At 41.6% G+C, this 27,727-nt stretch overlaps 1 protein-coding gene across 1 annotated transcript in view; it reads left to right on the top strand.

Annotated features, from left to right (window-relative positions):
• Positions 1–27,727, top strand: part of LOC309554636 (phospholipid-transporting ATPase ID-like) — a 194,272-nt gene that overhangs the window by 139,715 nt on the left and 26,830 nt on the right. Inside the window, exons 12-20 of the mRNA XM_082256354.1 lie at positions 2,201–2,397; positions 5,257–5,465; positions 7,949–7,992; positions 11,468–11,633; positions 15,142–15,330; positions 19,249–19,364; positions 21,157–21,321; positions 26,384–26,495; positions 26,923–27,028. Coding sequence (XP_082112480.1) covers positions 2,201–2,397; positions 5,257–5,465; positions 7,949–7,992; positions 11,468–11,633; positions 15,142–15,330; positions 19,249–19,364; positions 21,157–21,321; positions 26,384–26,495; positions 26,923–27,028 — 1,304 coding nt within the window. The remainder of the gene's footprint in view (positions 1–2,200; positions 2,398–5,256; positions 5,466–7,948; positions 7,993–11,467; positions 11,634–15,141; positions 15,331–19,248; positions 19,365–21,156; positions 21,322–26,383; positions 26,496–26,922; positions 27,029–27,727) is intronic.

The raw sequence follows: 27,727 nt of genomic DNA, 5'->3' as shown, positions 1-27,727 counted from the left end.
CCCTAAAGTGCATGTCTTCTAAAGTGCCTAAATGGTGCAAATCACATATAAATAATGGTGCAAGTTCAAATGCAAACATACATAATTACATGTGCATAAATCAATCAATATATGGAATGAAAATATAAAATATATATATATATATGTATAAGTCCCAAAAAAGTTCAATTCTCCAAGCAAGTAGCCAGTGAAACTGCAGATGTGCTTAGGTGCTTCTTATTATGCAGGTCAGTGCCAATCTGTGCCAAAATAAGGTGCAATCTCGTGAGGATCCACTCCCTATGGATAATTCCACTTACCAGAGTGTAAATTTGCTGTCCTCTCAAAATAACTCAACACACAGCCATTAATGTCTAAACTGCTGGCAACAAAAGTGAGTACACCCCTAAGTGAAAATGTCCAAATCGGGCCCAAAGTGTCAATATTTTGTGTGGCCACCATTATTTTCCAGCACTGCCTTAACCCTCTTGGGCATGGAGTTCACCAGAGCTTCACCGATTGCCACTGGAGTCCTCTTCCACTCCTCCATGATGACATCACAGAGCTGGTGGATGTTAGAGACCTTGCGCTCCTCCACCTTCCATTTCAGGATGCCCCACAGATGCTCAATAGGGTTTAGGTCTGGAGACATGCTTGGCCAGTCCATTACCTTTACCATCAGCTTCTTTAGCAAGACAGTGATCTTCTTAGAGGTGTGTTTGGGGTCGTTATCATGTTGGAATACTGCCCTGCGGCCCAGTCTACGAAGGGAGGGGATCATGCTTTGCTTCAGTATGTCACAGTACATGTTGGCATTCATGGTTCCCTCAATGAACTGTAGCTCCCCAGTGCCGGCAGCACTCATGCAGCCCCAGACCATGACACCCCCACCACCATGCTTGACTGTAGGCAAGACACACTTGTCTTTGTACTCCTCACCTGGTTGCCGCCACACATGCCTGACACCATCTGAACCAAATAGGTTTATCTTGGTCTCATCAGACCACAGGAGATGGTTCCAGTAATCCATGTCCTTAGTCTGCTTGTCTTCAGCAAACTGTTTGCGGGCTTTCTTGTGCATCATCTTTAGAAGAGGCTTCCTTCTGGGATGACAGCCATGCAGACCGATTTGATGCAGTGTGTGGCGTATGGTCTGAGCACTGACAGGCTGACCCCCCACCCCTTCAACCTCTGCAGCAATGCTGGCAGCACTCATACGTCTATTTCCTAAAGACAACCTCTGGATATGACGCTGAGCATGTGCACTCAACTCCTTTGGTCGACCATGGTGAGGCCTGTTCTGAGTGGAACCTGTCCTGTTAAACCGCTGTATGGTCTTGGCCACCGTGCTGCAGCTCAGTTTCAGGGTCTTGGCAATCTTCTTATAGCCTAGGCCATCTTTATAAAGAGAAAAAATTATTTTTTTCAGATCCTCAGAGAGTTCTTTGCCATGAGGTGCCATGTTGAACTTCCAGAGACCAGTATGAGGGAGTGAGAGCGATAACACCAAATTTAACACACCTGCTCCCCATTCACACCTGAGACCTTGTAACACTAACAAGTCACATGACACCGGGGAGGGAAAATGGCTTATTGGGCCCAATTTGGACATTGTCACTTAGGGGTGTACTCACTTTTGTTGCCAGCGGTTTAGACATTAATGGCTGTGTGTTGAGTTATTTTGAGGGGACAGCAAATTTATACTGTTATACAAGCTGTACACTCACTACTTTACATTGTAGCAAAGTGCCATTTCTTCGGTGTTGTCACATGAAAAGATAGAATAAAATCTTTGAACTGAGGGTGTCAAAACTTGTGTGCCTTTAGGATCCAGTGATAAAAATAACTGGTAGAGGTTGATCACAATTACCGGAACTTGTTATATAATGTTGAAAACATTTCGTACCATCTCCAAGCCACTTCCAATGAGGCTCTGGAAGATACCTGGAAAATACCTTGGCATCTGTTCTGCCACCTTTGAATGACCACAGTTGCCGACTTAGCGGTTATACTGAATACTATGAATTACTGGCCTAGCCCTCTGTTTACCAAGAAATCTCCACATTTACACACACACGGGTAAAGTAATGAGTGTCTCAGCATTTAGCTACCCATGTAGATATCCACAAAAGATGACCTGCTGGTGGAAGGCTTGTTTGGGAAACACTGTCCTGGCTCAAGAAATGAAGATCCTTCAATGTGACTTTCCATTTCTTGGCAGATCTTTGTCTTCTTGGCTGTCATGTGCATCATCTTGGCTATCGGCAATGGGATTTGGGAATCCAAGCAAGGCTATTACTTTCAAGTGTATCTCCCATGGCCAGAAGGCACTACCAATGCAGCATTCTCAGGGTTCCTAATGTTCTGGTCCTATGTCATTATCTTGAATACCGTGGTGCCCATCTCACTCTATGTAAGGTAAGACCAGTGCTGGAAATGTTATGGTTGAAGGGGGATTTGAATGGGGCTCTGAGGTTGAATGGAGCCCAGAAGGTGACGGTCTACTGACCGGAGCTCAAGTATTCTGATGTCCAGTATTGTCCACATCCATTATAAAGTCGATTGGTGTAAACTCATTCATGTACTTGGAAGCATAAGGCCTTAAAGAAATAGTTAGTAGAGATGCGTACAACAGAAAAATTTGCTTTGTTTCAGATTTGTTCGTTAAACAACTTCATTTTGTTATATTTGTTACGTCAGAATGATTCGATTTCAGAATTTGTTTAGTATATTAGTTATTTTCAATTCGATTTGAATTTCGAAAACAGCTATATTCATTCAATTTTATTCTATTCTAATCTATTCTTTTTTTTTCTATTCCATTTTTTTTTTTTATTTTATATTATATTGTTATGTTTTCCATTCTATTCTGTTTTCTTCTATTCTTTTCTATTATTTTATTTTCTATTCTGTTTTCTTCTATTCTTTTCTATTATTTTATTTTCTATTCTGTTTTATTCTATTATTTTCTATTATTTTCTATTCTATTTTCTTCTATCCTTTTCTATTATTTTATTTTCTATTCTGTTTTCTTCTATTCTTTTCTATTATTTTATTTTCTATTCTGTTTTCTTCTATTCTTTTCTATTTTATTTTCTATTCTGTTTTCTTCTATTCTTTTTTATTATTTTATTTTCTATTCTGTTTTCTTCTATTCTTTTCTATTATTTTATTTTCTATTCTGTTTTATTCTATTCTTTTCTATTATTTTATTTTATATTCTGTTTTCTTCTATCAATTTTTAATATTTTATTTTCTATTCTGTTTTCTCCTATTCTTTTTTATTATTTTATTTTATATTTTCTTCTATTCTTTACTATTATTTTATTTTATATTCAATTTTATCCTATTCTAATTTATTCAATTTTTTTTCTATTCTATTCTACTCTATTCTATTCTTTCATTTTCTATTCCATTTTTTTTTATTTTATTTTATATTGTTATGTTTTCCATTCTATTCTGTTTTATTCTTTTCTATTATTTTATTTTATATTCTATTTTCTTCTATCCTTTTCTATTATTTTATTTTATATTCTGTTTTCTTATATTCTTTTCTATTATTTTATTTTATATTCTGTTTTCTTATATTCTTTTTTATTTTTTTTCTATTCTGTTTTCTTCTATTCTTTTCTATTATTTTATTTTATATTCTGTTTTCTTATATTCTGTTTTCTTCCATTCTTTTCTATTATTTTATTTTATATTCTGTTTTCTTCTATTCTTTTTTATTATTTTATTTTATATTCTGTTTTCTTCTATTCTTTTTTATTATTTTATTTTCTATTCTGTTTTATTCTATTCTTTTCTATTATTTTATTTTATATTCTGTTTTCTTCTATCCTTTTTTATTATTTTATTTTATATTCTGTTTTTTTTCTATTCTTTTCTGTTATTTTATATTCTGTTTTCTTCTATTCTTTTTTATTATTTTATGTTATATTCTGCCTTCTTCTATTCTTTTTTTATTATTTTATTTCATATTCTGTTTTCTTCTATTCTTTTCTGTTATTTTATTTTCTATTCTGTTTTATTCTATTATTTTCTATTATTTTATATTATATTCTGTTTTCTTCTATTCTTTTCTATAATTATATTTTCTATTCTGTTTTCTTCTATTCTTTTCTATTATTTTATTTTCTATTCTGTTTTCTTCCATTCTTTTCTATTATTTTATTTTATATTCTGTTTTCTTACATTCTTTTCTATTATTTTATTTTATATTCTGTTTTCTTCCATTCTTTTCTATCATTTTATTTTTTATTCTGTTTTCTTCTTTTTTTTTTTTTATTATTTTATTTTCTATTCTGTTTTCTTCTATTCTTTTCTGTTATTTTATTTTCTATTCCGTTTTATTCTTTTCTATTATTTTATTTTCTATTTTTTCTATTCTGTTTTATTCTATTCCATTATTTTCTGTTGTATTCTGTTTTATTGCATTCTTTTCTATTTTATTCTATTCTATTGTCTTATTTTCTATTCTGTTTTATTCTATTGTTTTTTTTTCTATTCTATTCTACTCTATTTTTTTATTTTATATTCTGTTCTGTTCTATTCTATTCTATTCTTTTTCTAGCTTTTATCCTATTCTAGCTTTTAGGCGATCTCTGAAAACCCTCCTCTTCAGAGAAGCCTATCCTAACCACACCTAACAACTCTACCTCCATTGTATCCATCTGCCCATCCCCTCGGTTATTGCCTTTTGTTTCACTTGACCCTCCCTTCTAGATTGTAAGCTCGAGCAGGGCCCTCTAGTTCCTCCTGTATTGAATTGTACTGTAACTGTATTGTCTTCCCCCAGATTGTAAAGCGATGCGCAAACTGTTGGCGCTATATAAATCCTGTATAATAATAATAATAATAATAATATTCTATTCTATTTAGCAGCCTAAAAGGAATCATCTCATTTTACTTTTATACCTTACTGTATTTATTGCAATATGTATCCATTTTGAACTCGAGTTTATTTTCAAATTCATTTTCGAACTCGGATAATTAGTTTCATTATAATTTATTTTTGATTTCTTGAAATTCGTCAATGTTGTGATTTGGAACATCAGATACATCCGAATCTCCAAATAATGAAAATTTTGATTTGTAACAAATTTTGAAAGGAATCGCATTTGTTCTAATAGTTAGTGATGTAACCAACTGCCATCTTCCTGAATCAAAGTGATCAGTTTTATATGGAGTTTAGGAAACATGCAGATTGTTGGTGTGTTGGCCAAGCTGAGCGTACCGCCAGGTGCTCAAAGAATGTCATTATCTTCCTCTGTACAGTGTAGAGATCATTCGGCTGGGGAACAGCTACTACATTAACTGGGACCGGAAGATGTATTACCCCAAGAAGGACACCCCCGCCGAGGCCCGAACCACCACCCTCAATGAGGAGCTGGGACAAATCAAGTACATTTTCTCTGACAAGACCGGGACTCTCACCCAGAACATCATGACCTTCAACAAGTGTTCCATCAACGGCAACTCCTACGGTGAGCGGGCGACAAATAATTTGATATAAATATATATATATAGGCCAGAAAGCATAAAGACATGCTATGGGGTACAATCCTGCCGTGACTTGGTGTCAGGGCAAGCTAACTCACATGGGAGTTGTGTGATCCCGGGCCGGCCAACCAAGATGGCCAAAGACACCAAACCCAAAAGAAGACCAGGTGAAGATGGAACCACCTACAAGTGTTCTCACATTGCTGGTAAGTATAATGCAGTTTATTTCAGCTTTAAGGCTACATTCACATGTGAGCGTAGCCATCGCGGGCAGAATCACCGCGATTCGGCCCGCGATCCGGAAATCACGTTGCCCGTGATTTGCAATAGCACTCCAAACGCTGTGCGATGTTGCCGCAATTTCCACCTCCCGAATCGCGGTAACATCGCACAAACAACGCATGACGCCCCAAAGAAATTCTTGTACCTTTTTTGGGCGCCATGCGTTGTTTGTGCGATGTTACCAGGCGGAAATTGCGGCAACATCGCACGGCGTTTGGGGTGCTATTGCAAATCACAGGCAACGCACATGCGTCCCGCGATTTGCAATAATGTCCAGATCGCGGGCAGAATCGCGGTGATTCTGCCCGCGATCGCTACGCTCACATGTGAATGTAGCCTTACGAAGATATAAATACAAACATATCACAGATACAATCCGTATTCATAGTAGATACAAATACAGTGCCTTGAAAAAGTATTCATACCCCTTGAAAGTTTCCACATTTGTCATGTTACAACCAAAAATGTAAATATTTTATTGGGATTTTATGTTTCATTTAGGGGTATCAGAGTAAAGAGGGGTGAATACAAATGCACGCCACACTTTTCAGATATTTGTAAGAAAAATTTGAAAACCATTTCTAATTTTCCTTCCACTTCAAAATTATGTAGCACTTTGTGTTGGTCTATCACATAAAATCCCAATAAAATACATTTACATTTTTGGTTGTAACATGACAAAACGTGGAAAATATCAAGGGGTATGAATACTTTGTCAAGGCACTGGAAGTAATCTTTTTAACTGGCTTGAAAAAAAAAAAACGTTCAAGTGTTTTATCAATGTTTATAAATAAATAGCGATTTTCTTGGTGGTCTGCGCTAACAGTGTTTATATCTCAGTTACATATTTTGTAGCCTCATTACCAAACTTGGATTTACACTGCGTGACTCAAAGTAAAAGGATTGCATGACTTAAAATTTGTATTTCAGTGTTTGGTGGATGCTAAAGATTAAACCACTGAATAGCCTCTTCTAACTTTCTGTACACCTGCTGTGCCCAATAGGAGGGGTTCCCACCATCCCTGTGCTGAGTTCTCAGGTCTTTACACCCGCTGTGCCCATTATGAGGGATTCCCACCATCCCTGTGCTGAGTGCCCAGGTCTGTACACCTGCTGTACCCATTATGATGGGTTCCCACCATCCCTGTGCTGAGTTTCCAGGTCTGTACACCTGTTGTGCCCATTATGAGGGGTTCCCACCATCCCTGTGCTGATTTCCTGGGTCTGTACACCTGCTGTGCCCATTATGAGGGGTTCCCACAATCCATGTGCTGCTTTCCTGGATTTGAACACCTGCTGTGCCCATTATGAGGGGTTCTCACCATCCCTGTGCTGCGTCCCCGGGTCTGTACACCTGCTGTGCCCATTATGAGGGGTTCCCACCATCCCTGTGCTGAGTTTCCAGGTCTGTACACCTGCTGTGCCCATTATGAGGGGTCCTCATCATCCCTGTGCTGAGTTCCCGGGTCTGTACATTTGCTGTGCCCATTATGAGGGGTTCCCACCATCCCTGTGCTGAGTTCCTGGATCTGTACACCTGCTGTGCCCATTATGAGAGGTTCCCATTTACCAAGTTAACCATTTGATGGGGTGTTCATTTTCCCATTGTACAATAAAATTAACGGATAGCAATTTCATATATATATATATTCAGGGGAATCAGAAAATGTGCAGTTTGCTGGTTTGCCTGTTTTCTGGCAAGGTTAATTATGTGCTGTTTAGGGTTCTATGTATAAAAAAATTAGCTGTGCGGATTTTAAAATCATTCACATGAGCATCACATATGCTTACTTATAATTATCTCCCATGATCCTCAATGCCATCTAGTGGCCATAATGCAGTATTTTTCCTTAAATACCTCAATCCAAAAAAATACCACATTATTGCCACTAGATGGCGCTGACGATTGTAGGAGATAATTATATTACAAGCAATATGGCAAACATTGGTGGTGCCCGTGCTGATTATATATACATTGACCATTCATTGTATTGAATTTCCCATGAGAACGGAACTGGTACTTCCCACTGCTGGGGGGGCTGCAGTCATTCCAAAGCCAAGTGATGGTGTCACCCCCCCCCCCCCCCCCACCATCAGTTTTCCTAAATATAGAGCAAATAAATAAATGACATAATAAATGGTGATGTGCAGGAATTTCTCATTGGCTCTGTCCTTCTCTCTGCAGGGGATGTGTATGACTATGCTGGGAATAGGCTGGAGATTAATGAGGTAAGCTTTCCATTATAGAATCTTTACACTCAGAGTCCAGGCAATCAGATAAATACACAGAGAGGATAGACCTATGAGAGCTGCTGTGCCAGGCTAAGGTTTAATTTGCAGCTAAACATTTTATTGAGGGAGAATTTCCTGAAATCTATGATAGACAAATAATGCAGGTGGGTTTATTTCTATAACAATTAGGAGATTGCAGATAATGGAGCAGTGTAAAATCGGCCAGCGGCTGGACATTTTATAAAGGGAGAAATGGCTGAAATGTACTAGAGCCAGAGGAGTAACTAGAACCTTCAGGGCCCCGGTGCAAGAATCCATGAAGGGCCCCCAGGACGGGGCCCTTCCCTTCAAGCCTGGGGCTCCTCCCACTGATCCTGGGGTCCTTCACTCTCGTTGTGGGGCCCTATATTACAGTCCTGCAGCGGGACCCTTTCACAAGTTCTGCAGTGGGCCCCCTTCCTGTCATCTTGGAGCCCCCCCACGGTGGTGGAATGCCAGGGCCCAGTCGCAAGTGTGAACTTTGCGATCCTGGAAGTTCACCCACTGGTGTCAGTAGTTTTTATTTTTTTGGTATTTTAATTGTATTATTTTTTATCATTGTATTTTATTTTTTTACAATGTCACTGACTATGACTCTGTCCATTCAGAAAAGGAAGGAGCTGGTAAATTACATATTTACCGCCCCCTTCCTGGTTCTCTATGGTGACACATCCCCTGCAGCAGCCGGCAGGAGAGGGGGGGGGGGAGCACAGTAGGGGGGGAACCAGGGGAGCACAGTAGGGGGGGTCCAGGGGAGCACAGTGGGGGGGGGACCAGGGGAGCACAGTGGGGGGGGGGAACCAGGGGAGCACAGTAGGGGGGGGACCAGGGGAGCACAGTAGGGGGGAGGACCAGGGGAGCACACAGGGGCCCAGAGACAGCAGAACACAAGTGAACTGGATAGGAGGAGTGGCGGGGGCAGCATACAGAGGAACCAATCTCCTCCATTTTCCTGCAGCTACAGGAGAAAAAAGGAGGACAGTGATTTCTCTACATGCTGCCACCCCCCCCCCTCCTATCCAGGTTTACAGGGGAGGGGGACCAGGGGAGCACAGTAGGGGGGTGGAACCAGGGGAGCACACAGGGGCCCAGAGACAGCAGAACACAAGGGAACTGGATAGGAGGAGTGGTGGGGGCAGCATACAGGGGAACCAATCTCCTCCATTTTCCTCCTGCAGCTACAGGAGGAAAAAGGAGGACAGAAATTTCTCTACATGCTGCCCCCGGCCCCCTCCTATCCAGGTGTACTGGGGAGATACACAGGCCCCCTGGAGCAAGGGGCCCGGTTGCAATTGCAACCCCTGTAGTTACGCCCCTGACTAGAGCCAAATAATACAGGCAGAGGCATTTCTACAAGGATTAGGAGACTGCAGATAATAGAGCAGTGTAAAATTGGTTAATGGGGGAAAATTGGCCAAAATGTACTGTAGACATATAACATATAGATAGACATATGAGAGCTGCTACGCCATGATGGAGGCCCAACATCACTTGTGGAACACCCACTCCTCCAACCTGACATCCACCCATCAAGGCATTTTGATATTTGCATAACTCCTCCCAAGAGCCCGCCTACTGTGAGTGTGTCATTGCTGAGGGCTCTTCAGAGGAGTACTGAGGCGGGGTGCTGTGAGTTTTTCAGGAAGCTTTGTACAGCACCCTCCCACCAGCCATGATCAACCTACATTGCATAGAGAATTACAGAGATCCAGTGATGACATCTTTGGGTGTAAAAGAAGATATATAATAAAGACAGAACGGTTTTATTTATTAATGTCACTAGGAAGTTGATGGGGGAACCCATCTAAGAAAATTAAACATTAGCTTTAACCCCTTCACCCGGGTTCAGGTCATATGATGTCGGGGACTTTCAGTAATGATATATCTGGACGGGCATCATCCAGATATCATTCTTTTCAGCCAGATGATTCCCTGCACAGTAAAAACAATCACAAATTGTTTTTGCAGGCGGCAGAAGGGGACAACTTCCCCCCTCCTGATCCACCCAGCCCACTCTGGTGCTTTTGCAGTCTCGCCCGTGCGATCGGCAAGTTGGAGAATGATCCCACCAGTGGGGGAAGTTTACCATAGAGCTGTCCAAGGACCCGATGGTCCCCTGTCATCTCTATGACTCTCGGAGGCCAGAAGCGACGTCATTACGTCACTTCCGGCGCTGGCAGATGTAAATGCTGCCGTTTTTTTTTTTTTATTAGGAAGCCTGAGATCAATTTTTATTTTTACATTTTTTTAGGCTTTAGAGGAGAGCTAAGGCATAGAAGAGAGATGTGGGGTCTTATAGACACCAGATCTCTCCATAAAGCAGACCTGTTATGCTCTATTCCTATTACAAGGGATGTTTACATTCCTTGTAACAGGATCACTGGTTCGAATCCTAACTACGACACTACCTGCCTGCAGTTTGCAAGTTCTTCCTGTGCCTGCGCCTCCGCCTACCTTTCCTCCGGGTACTCCGGTTTCCTCCCACACTCATGCTGGTAGGTTAATTGGATCCTGTATAAATTGGCCCTAGTATGTGTAAGTATAAATGTAAGTTAGGGACCTTAGATTGTAAGCTCCTTGGGGGTAGGGACTGATGTGAATGTACAATGTATATGTAAAGCGCTGCGTAAATTGACAGCGCTATATAAGTACCTGAAATAAATAAATAAATTAATAAATAATAGCAATAAAAGTGATCAAAACGTAAAAAAAAATTAAGGGAAAGTGTAAAAAAAAAAATATTTAAATAAAATAAAGAATAAAAAAAATTAAAATAAAGCACCCCCGCCCCCGCATGCTTGCACACAGAAGCGAATGCATACGTAGGTCACACCCACATATGTAAACGACATTCAAACTACACATGTGAGGTATCCCCGCGAATGTTAGAATGAGAGCAAAAATTCTATCACAAGACCTCCTCTGTAACTATACCGGTAACCTACAAAAAATGTTAAAGCGTAGTCTATGGAGATTTTTTTAAGTACTGAAGTTTGGCGCCATTCCACGAGTACACGCAATTTTAAAGCGTGACATGTTAGGTATCTATTTACTCGGCAGACCATCATCTTTTACATTATACAATAAATGAGGCTAAGTTTAGTGTTTTTTTTTTTTTAATTCATAAAAGTGTTTTTTTTTTCCAGAAAAAAAATCGCATTTGAAAAATTGCTGCCTACATATCGCGTGACATAAAAAGTTGCAACAACCGCCATTTTATTCCCTAGGGTCTTTAAAAAAACATATATAATGTTGGGGGGTCCTGAGTAATTTTCTAGCAATAAAATAATGATTTTTACATGTAGGAGAGAAGTGTCAGAATTGGCCTGGGAGGCAATACTATATATACCCCTCTGTATAATCAATTGTGACGGTCACACAAAGGAAACTGGTTAGAATTTACTACTAATACAATGTTTCTTTTTTTTTCCAGTACACAGAAAAGGTGGATTTTTCCTACAACTCTTTGGCTGACCCCAAGTTCGCATTTCATGATCATCGATTGGTGGAGTCGGTGAAGATTGGGGACCCGGCTACTCACGAGTTCTTCCGGCTGCTTGCGTTGTGCCACACGGCGATGTCTGAGGAAAAGAAGCTGGGTATGAATGAGAAGACAACCATTAGACTTACAGAATCTATATGGACTGTATAGTGCTAAGCACCGATGGTCAGTCCCTAAAGCATGCACCATGCTAACTTAGCCGCCAATCCCATTGAAGTCTATGGGGGAGCGAATCCTGTTATAACATTCTGACTATTTTTTGGGCTAATAGGAAAACTACTGCTAAACACAGAAAGCTGGACTATGCCATGGGAAACATTTGCCAATGCGAAAAAAAAAAAAAAAAAAGGGAGACAATGCAGCAGGGGTCTTGCTACAAGAATTAGGAGACTGCAGATAATAGAGCAGTGTAAAATTGTCCAGCAGCTGGACATTTTAATGAGGGAGAATTGCCTGAAATGTGTAATAGACAAAGAATTCAGGCAGGGTTTTTTTTTTTTCTACAAGAATTAGGAAACTGCAGATAATGGACAGTTTTAATCAGGGAGAATTTGCTGAAACGTACTAGAGAAAAATAACGCAGCAGGGATTATACTACGAGAATTAGGGAACTACAGATAATATAGCAGTGCAAAATTGGCCAACAGCAGTACACAGGACATTTTTTTAATATATTTTTTTATATATAATAAACTTTATTATAAAAAAAAAATAGGACATTTTTAATGAGGGAGAATTGGCCAAAATATACTAGAGAAAAATAATGGAACAGGGGATTTACAACAAGAATGAGGAGATTATAGATAATAGAGCGGTGTAAAATTGGTTAGAAGCAGGACATTTTTAATGAGGGAAAATTGGCCAAAATGTACCAGAGACAAATACAGGTGGTGTTTTTGTACTAGAATTAGGAGACTGCAGATAATAGAGCAGTGTAAAATTTGCCAGCAGCTAAACGAGGGAGAATTGCCTAAAATGTATAATAGACAAAAAAATTCAGGCAGAGAATTAAGAGACTGCAGATAATGGAGCAGTGTAAAATCGGCCAGTGGCTGGACATTTTAATGAGGGAGAATTGTCTGAAATGTACTAGAGCCAAATAATACAGGCAGAGGTTTTTCTATAAGGATTGGGAGGCTGCAGATAATAGAGCAGTGTAAAACTGGCCAGCAGCTGTCAATTTTAATGAGAGAGATTTGATGGAAATGTGCTGGAGAGAAAAAGTACAGGCCAGAGCTTTACTAGAAGAATTAAGAGACTGCAGATAATAGAGCAAGAATTAGGAGATCAAGAAATACTACAAGAGATAGGAGACTGCAGATAATAGAGAAGTGTAAAAATGTCCAGCAGCAGGACATTTTTATTGAGGGAAAATTGGCCAAAATGTACTGGAGACAAATAATACAGGTGGGGTTTTTGTACAAGAATTAGGAGACTGCAGATAATAGAGCAGTGTAAAATTGGCCAGCAGATGGACATTTTAATGAGGTAGAATTGATGGAAGTGTACTGTAGAGAAAAAGTACAGGCTGGGGCTTTACTAGAAGAATTAGGAGACTGCAGATAAAAGAGCAAGAACTAGGAAAGCAAGAAATACTACAAGAGAGCACACATTACTACAAGAAATAGGAAACTGCAGATAGTGTAAAAATTAAATAGGAGACTGCAGCATTGTAAAAATTTCAAGCAGCAGGACATTTTTATTGAGAGAGAATTGGCCGAAACGTACTAGAGGCAAATAATACAGGTGGGGTTTTACCATGAGAATTAGGATACTGCAGATAACAGAGCAGTGTAAAAACTGGCCAGAAGCTGGACAATTTAATGAGGGAGAATTGATGGAAACGTACTGGAAAGGAAACGTACAGGCTGGGGCTTTACCAGAAGAATTCGGAGACTGCAGATAATAGAGCAAGAATACTACAAGAGAGCACAAATTACTACAAGAGATAGGAGACTGCAGATAATAGACAGTGTAAAATGTCCAGCAGCAGGACATTCTTTTTGAGGAAGAATTTACCAAAATGTACTAGAGAAAAATAATTCAGGCAGATGTTTTAGTACAAGAAATAGGAGACTGCAGATAATAGAGCAGTGTAAAATTTGTAGGAAGCAGGACATTTTTAATGAGGGAAAATTGGCCAAAATGTACTGGAGACAAATAATACAGGTGGGGTTTTTGTACAAGAATTAGGAGACTGCAGATAATAGAGCAGTGTAAAATTGGCCAGCAGCTGGCAATTTTAATGAGAGAGATTTGATGGAAATGTACTGGAGAGAAAAAGTACAGGCTGGGGCTTTACTAGAAGAATTAAGAGACTGAGGATAATAGAGCAAGTATTAGGCTTCTTTCACACGGTCCGCCTCCGCAGGCGGATCCGTGTTACTCAGCGGGGATCGATCCGCGATCCCCGCTGAGCCGGGCGGATGACAGCTCCGTCTCCGCTTGCAGAACGGAGAGGGAGTTGTCTCAGCCCCCGCTGCCCTCTATGGGGGATCGGAGGAGAGCGGACCGCTTGTCCGCTCTCATCAGATCTGCTCCGCTCCGATTACTGAACGGATGGAAAAATAGGGTTTCCATCCGTCCAGATTTCAGCACAGGATCGGATGCGGATGGCAGCGGGTGTCAGCGGAGGTGACCTCCGCTGACACCCGCTGCCTCATAGAGCTGCATGGAGGATCCGATCAGATCCGCCTAAAAAACTGACAGGCGGATCTGATCGGACCGCCCGTGTGAAAGAGCCCTTAGGAGAGCAAGAAATACTACAAGGGAGCACAAATTACTACAAGAAATAGGAGACTACAAATAATACAGCAGTGTAAAAATGTCCAACAGCAGGACGTTTTTATTGATGGAGAATTCGCCGAAACGTACTAAAGAAAAATAATGCAGGCAGGGGTTTTACTACAAGAAATAGGAGATTTCGGATAATAGAGCAGTGTAAAATTGGTTCGAAGCAGGACATTTTTAATGAGGGAAAATTGGCCAAAATGTACTGGAGACAAATAATACAAGTGGGTTTCTTTTTGTACAAGAATTAGGAGGCTGCAGATAATAGAGCAGTGTAAAATTGGTCAGCAGCTAGACATTTTAATATGGGAGAATTGGCCGAAATGTACTAGAGAGAAAAAGTGCAGGCTGGGCTTCACTAGAGGAATTAAGAGACTGCAGATAGTGTAATGGAGCATTGTAAAAGTCAGGACAGTTTTAATGAGCAAGGCTAGGCCTGAATTTAGCAGGAGAGCAAATTTCAGACCCACAGTTGTAGTGAACCCAAACCAAATATTTTATTTTAATGTTTGTGTCTATTCTTCACTCCTTTGGAACTTGTTCTCTGACCCTCGGACCCCACCAGTCAGTAGTGGGAGCATTGATTTGTTAGGCTGTATTGGCAGTGATCTCTAGCATTCTCCAGTGACATGTCTCCAGTCTCTGACCATCTCCTGTACTATAGTCTCTGACAGACTTCTCTATCAGACCATATGCTGAGTATGATGTGGGTCCCTTTGGTGATTTTCCCCCATATCTCATAAGCTGACCTCTTCTGCCTCAGGATGTAACAGAGAACCCACTGACACTTCTTTCCCTGTCTTTGTCCACCCCAGGTCAGCTGGTGTACCAGGCCCAGTCTCCAGACGAGGGCGCTCTGGTGACAGCTGCCAGAAACTTTGGCTTTGTGTTTCGCTCCCGGACACCAGAGACCATCACTGTGGTAGAGATGGAGACGACCAAAGTGTATGATTTGCTGGCTATTTTGGACTTCAACAATGAGCGCAAAAGGATGTCTGTGATTGGTGAGTAATGGTATAGGCATAAAATGACATCTAAACCTATGATTGGGTGTTGTAAAGCATTGGAGGTCTTCAAAGAGAATACCGGGGTAGAAAAATCCCGTAGTGTATGTGCCCCTGGGGTGGCAGCCCAGGGGTGCCTTAATTCTCACTGGTGAGGGGCAGCTCGCCTTGAGTTTTTCGGCACCATGGTCACTGCACCTACACACTTTTTTAAGCACCTGCCTCTTGGGCAAGGCCTTTTGGCTTCGACCAGAGGAATTCTTATTCCGGCCGGAAGGCCTGCCCTTGTATTTTCACTTAGGCACTAATTCACTCCTCCACTTCCCCTTCCCCACCTTTTTGTTTGTGTGTGTTTTTTTTTCTTTGTAGTTTGTCACTTTCTATCACCTTTTTTCACTGCACGACTTGTAGGGTGTGGGTCCTCGGGCCCTGCCTTGAATCTTGGGAGGGGGTGGATATGGCCTTCTGGCTTAGTCCGCCCTCTCTCATGGGGTCTCCCTTCGGGGGAGCCCCACTTAGTACTCGGTGGGGGCTGTTTCGGCAGTCCCCCTGAAGAACGGGGTCAGTCTGGTTTCGGCCAGACAGACCATGAGTACCTTAAATCCCTGTCAGGAGTCTTGCGCCCCGGGGGATCGAGGTTCGGGTCCTACCTCTTCGGAGGGAAGACCATATGTGTTCGCACACCCTGTGAACTTTTTGTGTTCCTCACGTTTGTGTGTGTGCACTTTTTTATGCACCGGGTGAAGTCTTTTGAGTGTGTTTCACACGCTACGGGCTTTAAAAAAAAAAAAAAAAAATTGGAGGTCTTCAAAGAGAATCCTTTACAGTATTAAAACCCTCAATACAAAAAATAACCACGCTAAACACACTCTAAATGGAAATAAACCAGTGCTAAACAGTGAATAAAGTGAAAAATAATGAAAAATTATACAAAAGTTGCAGCTGAAGTGGGAATACACCAAATACAAAATATAAAGATAGAGCCGCACTAACTTGAAACATAAATAATCAAACCATGTGCTTAATTAAACAGTGAATGTAAACATAGCATCCAAATTATATAATCATAATGTTCATAAGAAAAGTATAGTAAGTCCAAATAAGATGTGCAGGGTGTAGAAACAGAAATTCATCCACCGCAATATTGCGACTTCTCAATCCGTGATAAATTGAAGACCACGCTATGCGCTTACCACAAGGGAGATGAATTAAAGCCCATCAATATATATATATGGTGTATAAAAATTGAGGTATTGGCGCTACTTGATCTATTAAAGTGCAAGACAGTGGAATAAATATGTGTAAAAAAACTGTGGATGTGTTGTTGACACACACAAATATTGATATATAAAATAGATAAATAATAAAAATGCGTACAATATAATTGACAATAAATATAGTGTAGTAATAGCGAATGGCCAACAAAGGCGTGGCAAAAAGTGCAAGGTGCTTATCAAAACCAATAACTTAATAAATTAGGAAGGTACGATGTGTATACAGCACTTAATAAAAAGCAATATAAATATGTATATGACCAGCAAGAGGTATAACCAAGTGCAAAAAACAGCGTCTCAATGAATAAATAAATAAATATTGAATAAATAGAGAAGGTGCTTGGGTGAAATAAACGTGGACAATAAGTGCTAGATAAAATATAAGCATAAAAGTATGCTAATATAGAATGTGTGGTAGGTGAATAAGCATAACAATATGCTATAGAAATAAGGTAAGTGAATGATGTACCAAATAAATACAAATTGGTGTACAGAGAATAATGTCCAATAAGCCAATAATTTAAAAAAAGAAAAAACAAAGAAGAAAATAGTCCGTATATTGGTGGATGTGCCAACAAAGTGAAAAAAGGCCTTACTGTGACCCCCAAGGTGGGTGACTGGTGAGGTGCGGGGTGACCCCTAGTAAAAAGACCTACTAACCAGATATACCCACCCCAGATTTTTTCACTTTGTTGGCACATCCACCAATATACGGACTATTTTCTTCTTTGTTTTTTCTTTTTTAAATTATTGGCTTATTGGACATTATTCTCTGTACACCAATTTGTATTTATTTGGTACATCATTCACTTACCTTATTTCTATAGCATATTGTTATGCTTATTCACCTACCACACATTCTATATTAGCATACTTTTATGCTTATATTTTATCTAGCACTTATTGTCCACGTTTATTTCACCCAAGCACCTTCTCTATTTATTCAATACTTATTTATTTATTCATTGAGACGCTGTTTTTTGCACTTGGTTATACCTCTTGCTGGTCATATACATATTTATATTGCTTTTTATTAAGTGCTGTATACACATCGTACCTTCCTAATTTATTAAGTTATTGGTTTTGATAAGCACCTTGCACTTTTTGCCACGCCTTTGTTGGCCATTCGCTATTACTACACTATATTTATTGTCAATTATATTTATATTGTACGCATTTTTATTATTTATCTATTTTATATATCAATATTTGTGTGTGTCAACAACACATCCACAGTTTTTTTACACATATTTATTCCACTGTCTTGCAATTTAATAGATCAAGTAGCGCCAATACCTCAATTTTTATACATCATTTATATAGTCCTCGGACTATAGTTTAGGGTAGGCTGCAGCTGATCTGTGCATATATTCTTCTTAAATCCTTTGATAACCTTAGCGCGGATTTTATTTTACTCAATATATATATATGATGCAGCTCCTGTCCGATCCAATGGGTAACAGAATGACCCCACTAGCTGGTTCAACCTGGTGGAAGCACCGATCAGGAACAATGTTACAGCATGGACCGTCCAGGTCCAACACTCTCCGGCATAAACCACAAAGAGATGGAGGCCACATATGGTGAAGTAAGTAGGCACAATGTTTAATAAAAAAAGGTGAATAACTCACACGTAAACAGAATAAAAAGCGCTTATAATCGGCAGAATCCGAGGATGCAGCCGCCCGACTTCCGGGTGTTACATGGTGACATCAGCATGCCTTTCCGACGCGTTTCGGAAGACCCAGGAAGACGTCATCTATGACGAAACATGTCGGAAAGGCATGCTGACGTCACCACGTAACACCCGGAAGTCGGGCGGCTGCATCATCGGATTCTGCCGATTATAAGCGCTTTTTATTCTGTTTACATGTGAGCTATTTACCTTTTTTTTTATTAAACATTGTGCCTACTTACTTCACCATTTGTGGCCTCCATCTCTTTGTGGTTTATGCCGGAGAGTGTTGGACCTGGACGGTCCGTGCTGTAGCGTTGTTCCTGATCGGTGCTTCCGACAGGTTGAACCAGCTAGAGGGGTCATTCTGTTACCCATTGCATCGGACAGGAGCTGCACCATATATATATTGATGGGCTTTAAATCATCTGCCTTGTGGTAAGCGCATAGCGTGGTCTTCAATTTATCACGGATTGAGAAGTCACAATATTGCGGTGGATGAATTTCTGTTTCTACACCCTGCACATCTTTTTTGGACTTACTATACTTTTCTTATGAACATTATGATTATATCATTTGGATGCTATGTTTACATTCACTGTTTAATTAAGCACATGGTTTGATTATTTATGTTTCAAGTTAGTGCGGCTCTATCTTTATATTTTGTATTAAAAACCTGTCTGTTTACAATTGCATTGTCTTTGAGTGTGTGTCCATAGTTGCATCGAATCCCATTGTTCTATCAAGGAAGTACTAGAGCAACATATAGGCTATTGTGTCTACTAAAGGTCTACAACTTCTTCCAGAAGACTCCTACAAAGGCAAAAATCCAAAATAAGAACATTTATGGTGGGATCTTCTGATTGTTTTGAATATTCTCCTGCTTCCTAATCATTCACCATGTGTGAAGGCTATTTTGTTAGGGTGCATTCTTGTATCACTGTATCTTTTTTTTTTTCCTTCTGGCAGTGCGGAGCCCAGAGGGGCGTTTGACCCTTTACTGCAAGGGGGCCGACACCATTGTCTACGAACTTCTCGACCGATCAAGTGCAGACTTGAAGGAGGTGACCACCGACCATCTGAATGTAAGTCCTATAAGTCATGTCCACTAAAATTATATTTCAATGTTTTGGTAAATGCTGGGGGGGTTAAACCCCCTGACACTTTCTTCTATCTCTCCAGGACTCTCTTGGTGAGATCTCTGTACTAAAGTTTCTTGGTCTGCAGACCTGCTGTGCCTATTATGATGAGTTGCCATCATCTCCGTGCTAGGTCCCCTGGTCTGTACACCTGCTGTGCCCATTAAGAGGGATTCCCACCATCGCTTAGCTGAGTATTGAAGTTTGAACAACTGTTGTGCCCATTTTGAGGGATCTCACCATCCCTGAGCTGAGTTCCCAGGGTCTGTTCACCTGCTGTGCCTATTACAAGGGGTTCCCCCCAACCCTAAGCTGAGTTCCTGGGTCTGTTCACCTGCTGTGCCCATTATATAGGGTTCCCACCAACCCTGAGTTAAGTTCCCGGGTCTGTACTCCTGTTGTGCCCATTATATAGGGTTCCCACCATCCCTGATTTAAGTTCCTGGGTCTGTACTCCTGTTGTGCCCATTATATAGGGTTCCCACCATCCCTGAGTTAAGTTCCCGGGTCTGTACTCCTGTTGTGCCCATTATATAGGGTTCCCACCATCCCTGAGTTAAGTTCCCGGGTCTGTACTCCTGTTGTGCCCATTATGATGGGTTCCCACCATCCCTTAGCTGAGGTCCCAGTCTTTACACTTACTGCCAATTATGAGTGACTCCCATGACATGTAAAAAGTCAGGAGCTGAGACAAATGACGCTTTTCCACTGGATGGTACGGATCGGTTTGGCTCGGTTTGGCGCTTTTCCACTGCATGGTACCGCATGGTACGTGTTACAACGGTTCGGTACGGTTTGGTACAGCGGTGCTTTTCCACTACATGGTACGGCTCGCTTAAACAGTACCACCTCGGTTGGGGTTCCAAGCGGGCCGTACCGATACCATATCCCACAATCCTTTGCATGCAGAATTAATTATTTGTCACTACTAGCCACTGATTGGTCAGAGAATCGTTGTAATCCCACCCACTTACTACTTAGTGGAAAAGCAAACCGAGCCGAGTAGAGCCTATACAGAGCTGAAACGTGCTGACTCGTACCACGCAGTGGAAAAGCAAACTGAGCCGAGCTGGGCCAAGCAGTGCCGAGTGGAGCCGAGCCGGTACTTGCAGCGTAAAAGTGCCAATAGACCACCAGGTTCCAACTTACCTCCAGGCTCTATCTATTGAGTTCTGATATTTCCAGTGAATTATACAATTATTACTCAACATACAAAGACATTTTAGGCATTTGTGTGCTTCCGACGTTTGGTAACAGTTTGGGGAAAATCCTTTTCTGTTCCAGCATGACTGCGCCCCTTTGCACAAAGCCAGCTCCATAAAGATATGGTGTTACGGGTTTGGTGGGGAGGAACTCTGATGACCTGCATAGAGCCCTGACACCAACCCTACTGAACACCTTTAAGAGGAACTGGAATGCCAATTATGAGGCAGGTCTTCTGATCCAAAATCAGTACCTGACCTTATAAATGTTGGGGAAAGCCTTCCTAGAAGAGTACAAGCTGGTATAATCACAAAGGTGGGGCTAACTCCATATTATTGCCCATGGTTGTAGCCAACAAGCCCATATAGGTGTGATGATCAGGGATGTACAAACTTTGGCCATATAATATATAACTAAAATATATTTTTTTCTTTTAATAAAGACCATAGAATCACTCATCAAAAATGTCCAATCTATCAATGTATTTCTGACTGTTTATCCTTTCTTGTCCTTCTCTCATTCTTCCCCGTTACAGGAGTTTGCTGGCGAGGGCTTACGCACTCTGGTCCTGGCATACAAAGATTTGGACAAGACCTACTTTGCAGACTGGCAGAAACGACACCACGAGGCCAGTACATCCCTGGAAGACCGCGAGGAGAAGCTCTCCAAGTTGTATGAAGAGATCGAGAGGGACCTGAAGGTTCACATCAATCTTTATCCATCCATTATGTTGTAGTGTGCCATAGATGAATGTTGTGGGGCTCATATGTTATTTAACTCAGTATGGCTTTCACTGACTTGTTTATTTGAGGTTCAGTCTTGGTACAGATTTCCCATAGATATTTTGCTATAGAAACAGGATTTTGGATCTTGGTCCAAAAAAATATGAGGATTCCCCTTTAATTACCGGTGGCGCGCCCAATACTTCTGCCATCTGTAGTATTCTAAAGAAGCCTTTCTCAACCTTTTTTCAGTCTCAGTACCTGACTCATCCATGGAAAACCTGAGTCTGGGATGATGCATACAACCAACTTGATTGAATTAACTTCACATCAGAAGCTTCTCTTCACATTAGAGCCCCCTCTTCACATCAGAGGCCACCTCCATCATGTCAGTAGCCCCCCCCCCCCGGCCTTCACAGCAGAGCCCCCCCATCACATCAAAGTCCCATTCTATACTTCAGAGGCCTCCCATCACCAAACTGTCCCTCCATCACAGAGTCAAAGGCTCTTCATCACATCAGAGTTCCCCCTATACATGACAGCCCCCCATCACATTAGAGTCCCCCGTTACTTCTGATGTCCCCTAATCACATCAGAGCCCCCAACACCCCCTTAACATTAGAGGCCCCCATCATGTGTAGATGTTTTCTTATCATAGAGCCAAAGCTCCCTGTCACATCAAGGTCCCCCCTATATATACAGTGCCTTGCGAAAGTATTCAGCCCCCTTGAACTTTTCAACCTTTTGCCACATTTCAGGCTTCTTCATGATGCTCTCTGTGCTTTAAACGGACCTCTGAGACTATCACAGTGCAGGTGCATTTATACGGATACTTGATTACACACAGGTGGATTCTATTTATCATCATTAGTCATTTAGGTCAACATTGGATCATTCAGAGATCCTCACTGAACTTCTGGAGAGAGTTTGCTGCACTGAAAGTAAAGGGGCTGAATAATTTTGCACGCCCAATTTTTCATTTTTTTATTTGTTAAAAAAGTTCGAAATATCCAATAAATTTCGTTCCACTTCATGATTGTGTCCCACTTGTTGTTGATTCTTCACAAAAAATTACAGTTTTATATCTTTATGTTTGAAGCCTGAAATGTGGCAAAAGGTCGAAAAGTTCAAGGGGGCCGAATACTTTCGCAAGGCACTGTAAGAGTCCACCATCACATTAGAGTACCTCCATGAGAAAGTCGCCCATTGCGTCAGAGTCCCCTCTCACCACAGAGATCCCCCCTCATTACATGGCCATGAGTCAACTTATCCTTCTCTGATCCAGTGGAAATTTTTCCTTTCTTAACCCGCAGCGCAGTGGTGCGCAAAAACAAAACACATAAATGTACAAAAAAGTGCAAGTGAAAAGCACACACAGGAGAGTGCACTCAAGGGTCTCTCTAGTCACCTCCAGAATAAGTAGACTCTAACCTGACCTCCCAGGGCACAAGGCTCCTGACAGGGGCAAAGCACAACTTAGTCCACCTAGCCAAAAGACCTGATGGACCCCTCTCCTCATGGTCAGCCAAAGCCGAACACCTAGTACTAGGTGGGGGGGCTCTTCCATAGAGAGGCACCTTCTTCCACATGTTTGCTGTGTCCCCCACATGGCTTCTCACAAACTGCAAACGGGACTTCTTATGGCTTTATTTCACCAATGACTTTCTTCTCGCCACTCTTCCATAAAGGTCAGATTTGTGGAGTGCCGACTAATAGTTGTCCTGTGGACAGATTCTCCCACCTGAGCTGTGGATCTCTGCAGCTCCTCCAGAGTTCCCATGGGCCTCTTGGCTGCTTCTCTGATTAATGCTCTCCTTGCCCGGCCGGTCAGTTTAGGTGGACGGTCATGTCTTGGTAGGTTTTCAGTTGTGCCAAACTCTTTCTATTTTTGGATAATGGATTGAACAGCGCTCTGTGAGATGTTCAAAGCTTGGGATATTTTTTTTATAATCTAACCCTGCTTTATACTTCTCCACAACTTTATCCCTGACCTGTCTGGTTTGTTCCTTGGCTTCATGATGCTGTTTGTTCACTTAGGTTCTCTAACAAACCTCAGAGGACTTCACAGAACAGCTGTATTTATACTGAGATTAAATTACACACAGGTGGACTCTATTTATTTGCTAATTAGGTGACTTCTGAAGGCAATTGGTTCTACTAGATTTTAGTTCGCGGTATCAGAGAAAACGGGGCTGAATACAAATGCACACCACACTTTTCACAGATTTATTTGAAAAAACTTTTGAAAATCATTTCTCATTTTCCTTCCACTTCGCAATTATGTGCAACTTTGTGTTGGTCTATCACAAAGAAAAATTTTCTGGAGAGGAAAAAAGTCGAGTCGGGGACACGACCACAGTGGCTTCCAACTAACTGTAGGCAGAGGCTGCCTTGGAGGTGAAAGGAGGTGGAGGGGGGGGGGGGAGGTGGAGGGGGGGGGTGAACCCCGCTGGATTACAAACAGAGCGGGGAACTCCTGCTTACCCGGCGGCAACTGTCATACGAAACCCCGCCTCCTGGACCGGCTCCTATGATAGACAGCACATTGATGACGTGTATCATAGGAGCTGGTCCAGGAGGCAGGACTTCGTATGACAGCAGTCGGCCGGGTAAGAGGGACTTCCCCGCTCTGTGTAATTCTACGGCTCTCCTCTCTCTTCATTGCAGACTGCATTGGATGGGCACGCACTGGTGAGGCTGCATTGGATGGGCAGGCACTGATCAGGGTGCATTGGATGGGCACTGATCAGGCAGCATTGGATGGGCATGCACTAGTGAGGCTGCATTGGATAAGCAGGCACTGGTGAGGCTGCATTGGATGGGCACTGGTGAGGCTGCATTGAATGGGCACCCGATCAGGCTGCATTGGATGGGCATGCACTGGTGAGGCTGCATTGGATGGGCACTGATCAGGCAGCATTGGATGGGCATGCACTGGTGAGGCTGCATTGGATGGGCACTGATCAGGCTGCATTGGATGGGCATGCACTGTTGAAGCTGCATTGGATGGGCACTGTTGAGGCTGCATTGGATGGGCACTGATCAGGCTGCATTGGATGGGCATGCACTTGTGAGGCTGCATTGAATAGGCGTTGATCAGGCTGCATTGGATGGGCATGAACTAGTGTAGCTGCATTGGATGGGCATGCACTAGTGAGGCTGCATTGGATGGGCATGCACTAGTGAGGCTGCATTGGATAAGCAGGCACTGGTGAGGCTGCATTGGATGGGCACTGGTGAGGCTGCATTGAATGGGCACCCGATCAGGCTGCATTGGATGGGCATGCACTGGTGAGGCTGCATTGGATGGGCACTGATCAGGCTGCATTGGATGGGCACGCACTGGTGAGGCTGCATTTGATGGGCACTGATCAGGCTGCATTGGATGGGCATGCACTGGTGAAGCTGCATTGGATGGGCACGCACTAGGCTGCAAGTGCCGTGTGATCTCCCGGCGGCCATGGGAGACTTAGGATGTCTGCAGTCAGTGACACAGCCCCTGCTTCCTATGTAGTTCCGGCTATGTCACAGGGTATGAAATGCACTCCGCCTGTGACAGGAGCCATACAGGAAGCAGCGACTCCGCTCTCTACTGCAGCCGCTGCTTCCTCCAGCAGTACCAAACGTCATGACCAGCAGTACCTGCATGACCAGCAGTAACTGCACCAGCAGTCTGCAAAATAAGTAGAAAAGGTATGTGCATTAGGGTGTAAATTGTTGCAATTTGTTTTTTAATAGCTAGTTGTGTTTTGTCATAATATGTCATGTCCTTGTATATACATGTATAAATAAGGACATGACATTTTCTGGCTGCCTATGTCACATGTGCTAGGGGTGCAACTATCCCCCAGCACATAACTGTAAATATCCCAGCATGTGCAGTGATTCTGACTCCTCCCACCATCACCACTTCAAATCACTGGTGGTTAGAGTGTTCCTTTAATATCTCTCAGAAGTAGTACATTTCTCTACACTCAATGAGGCCCAGAGAAGCCAAAAGGTTGTACACCCATGCCCTAAAGCATCCAATTACCTGAAAACCTTCAACAAGAATTAACTGCAATTTATCTAAATATTGTACAGAGAAAGTTACCTACAGTGGGGTCACTGACCCTCCTCATAAGCGCACATTGTAATTTATTGTAAAGTTTACCAGCTATTTCGGATATAAAGTGGCTGTAAACCCTTCCATATACCCAATGAAGTGACTGGCCTCAGATGATACACAGAGATTAAACATATCCTCCTACATAAGTTGTACCTATTTGTCTGCAGTCTTCTCTTTTCTTCATCTGTTCAAAGTCCAGAGTTTACACAGTTTGTCTGAGCTTTTGGAAAATGGGGGCGGAGAGCTGAAGTTACACACTGCAGAGCTCAGTGAGGGGAGCTCTGAAAAGTGATTGGGGGGAAGGGATAACAACCCCCCCCCCCCCACACACACACACCACCACCACCTTCACCCAGGAACTGAGCTGAGGCTGTCATTCACAGGCTGTGTGATGGAGCTCCCTCCCCTGTCACTATTTTTTTCTTGGTGTCAGAAGTGACTCATGCTGATATCAAAGGAAGGAGGCAGCAGAGAGAAATGACATTTAGTGCTCTGGCGTGAGACAAGTACACTCTATAGAGCAGTGATGGCAAATCTTGGCACTCCAGATGTTTTGGAACTACATTTCCCATGATGCTCAACTACACTGCAGAGTGCATCGGAAATGTAGTTCCAAAACATCTGGGGTGCCAAGGTTCCCCAACACTGCTATAGAGGGATATACTTTGTTCATATTTCATGTCTGAGATTTGCAACTACTTTACCCTTTAGCATGCTTGCTGTTTTGATGATAATAAATCGTAGGAGCGCCCTCTAATGGCTGTCCTTGAATAAGGCAGCATAGAGCGCATCCACACTGAATTATAAATTATATTATAAATTATTATTATTATTATTAATTACAGCATAATTAGATTACTCCAATACAAGGGTTTTACTCATAAGGTGATACAATGTAACTTTAGCTGTCTCCTCTATTCTCCCCTGTGCAGTTAATCGGAGCCTCAGCCATAGAAGACAAACTTCAGGACGGTGTCCCCCAGACCATCGAGACCCTGACCAAGGCCGACATTAAGATCTGGGTCCTCACAGGGGACAAACAAGGTGAGCTGTCCCTAAGACTTTTCCTCCAATGACAACTGGAAAACCATGGAATGCATCCGATTGGTGACCATCCTGGGGCCACCCGCGTACCTACATCCCAACAGATTTATCCTCACTGTAACAAGTACAGGAAGTGACGAGATCTCTCTCTGATGGGGACATCTGTTTGGTCTTCACTGTCCCTTCCTATACTGGTGACACCAATTGACACTAGGACAGGAAATAAGAGGAACTCTCCCCAAAGCGGACACAGACAGCAATATAAATGTGACACAAATTGTGACACTAGTCTATAGAAAAAAGAAAAACAAAAACTTTAAAGATAAAACTCTGCTGTGCCTGCACTGATCCTCAGGTACCTGTATGGTCATTCTGTGGTGTCCTTGGGCTCCTTCGGTAATCTGTACACATGTCTTCTGTTTTCCAGAGACGGCTGAGAACATCGGCTACTCCTGTAACATGCTGCAGGATGAGATGAAGGAGGTGTTCATCATCAAAGGCACCAGTCCTGAGGAGGTTCTGGATGAGCTCAGGTAGAACATTCAACCATTGCCTCCATTCCTTCTGTGCTTTTCACCAATGCTTTACTACCATCCAACTGAGCTGTGCATGGAGGTTACCATGGAGTACATATAAGGGGTCTTTAAGAGGATGTCCTTATTATCAACTAAATGCTGTCATTCTACATATCTGGCAGGAAACACATCAAACGTTCCAAATATCGCCATATTTTGTTTATTTATTTGTTTGTTTATTTATTTGTTTGTTTATTGTTTGTTTTATTTTTTACCCTGTATTGTTTATTTCGTTGTTTTTATTTAATTTGTCCCAATTGTTACTTATTTATTTGTCTTATTTTTTCCCCCCTATTTTATTTTCCACCTATTTATTTATTTATCCGTTTGTTTGTTTTTCTTATTTTATTCCCCCCCCCCTATCTTATTTATTTCTTTAATTGCTTATTTTTTTCCCCTAATTTATCCCCCCCCCCCCTATTTTACTTATTTATTTTTTCTCATTTTTATATCCCCCTGTTTTATTTATTTATTTAGTTGTTTATTTTTCCTATTTTATTTCCCCCACTATTTTATTTATTTATTTTTCTTATTTTGCTTTTCCCCTATTTTATTTATTTAGTTGTTTATTTATTTTTATTTTATTTTTCAAAACATAAAAAAACACACATGGAGATCCATCAAAGCCTACTTTAACAGCTGGACCATTATTGGAAA

This window comes from Pelophylax lessonae (genome assembly GCF_965119305.1).
Source record: "Pelophylax lessonae genome assembly, chromosome: 1".
Taxonomy (NCBI): domain Eukaryota; kingdom Metazoa; phylum Chordata; class Amphibia; order Anura; family Ranidae; genus Pelophylax; species Pelophylax lessonae.
Note: the sequence above shows the minus strand (reverse complement) of the source record. Positions and strands in the feature narration are given on the sequence as shown.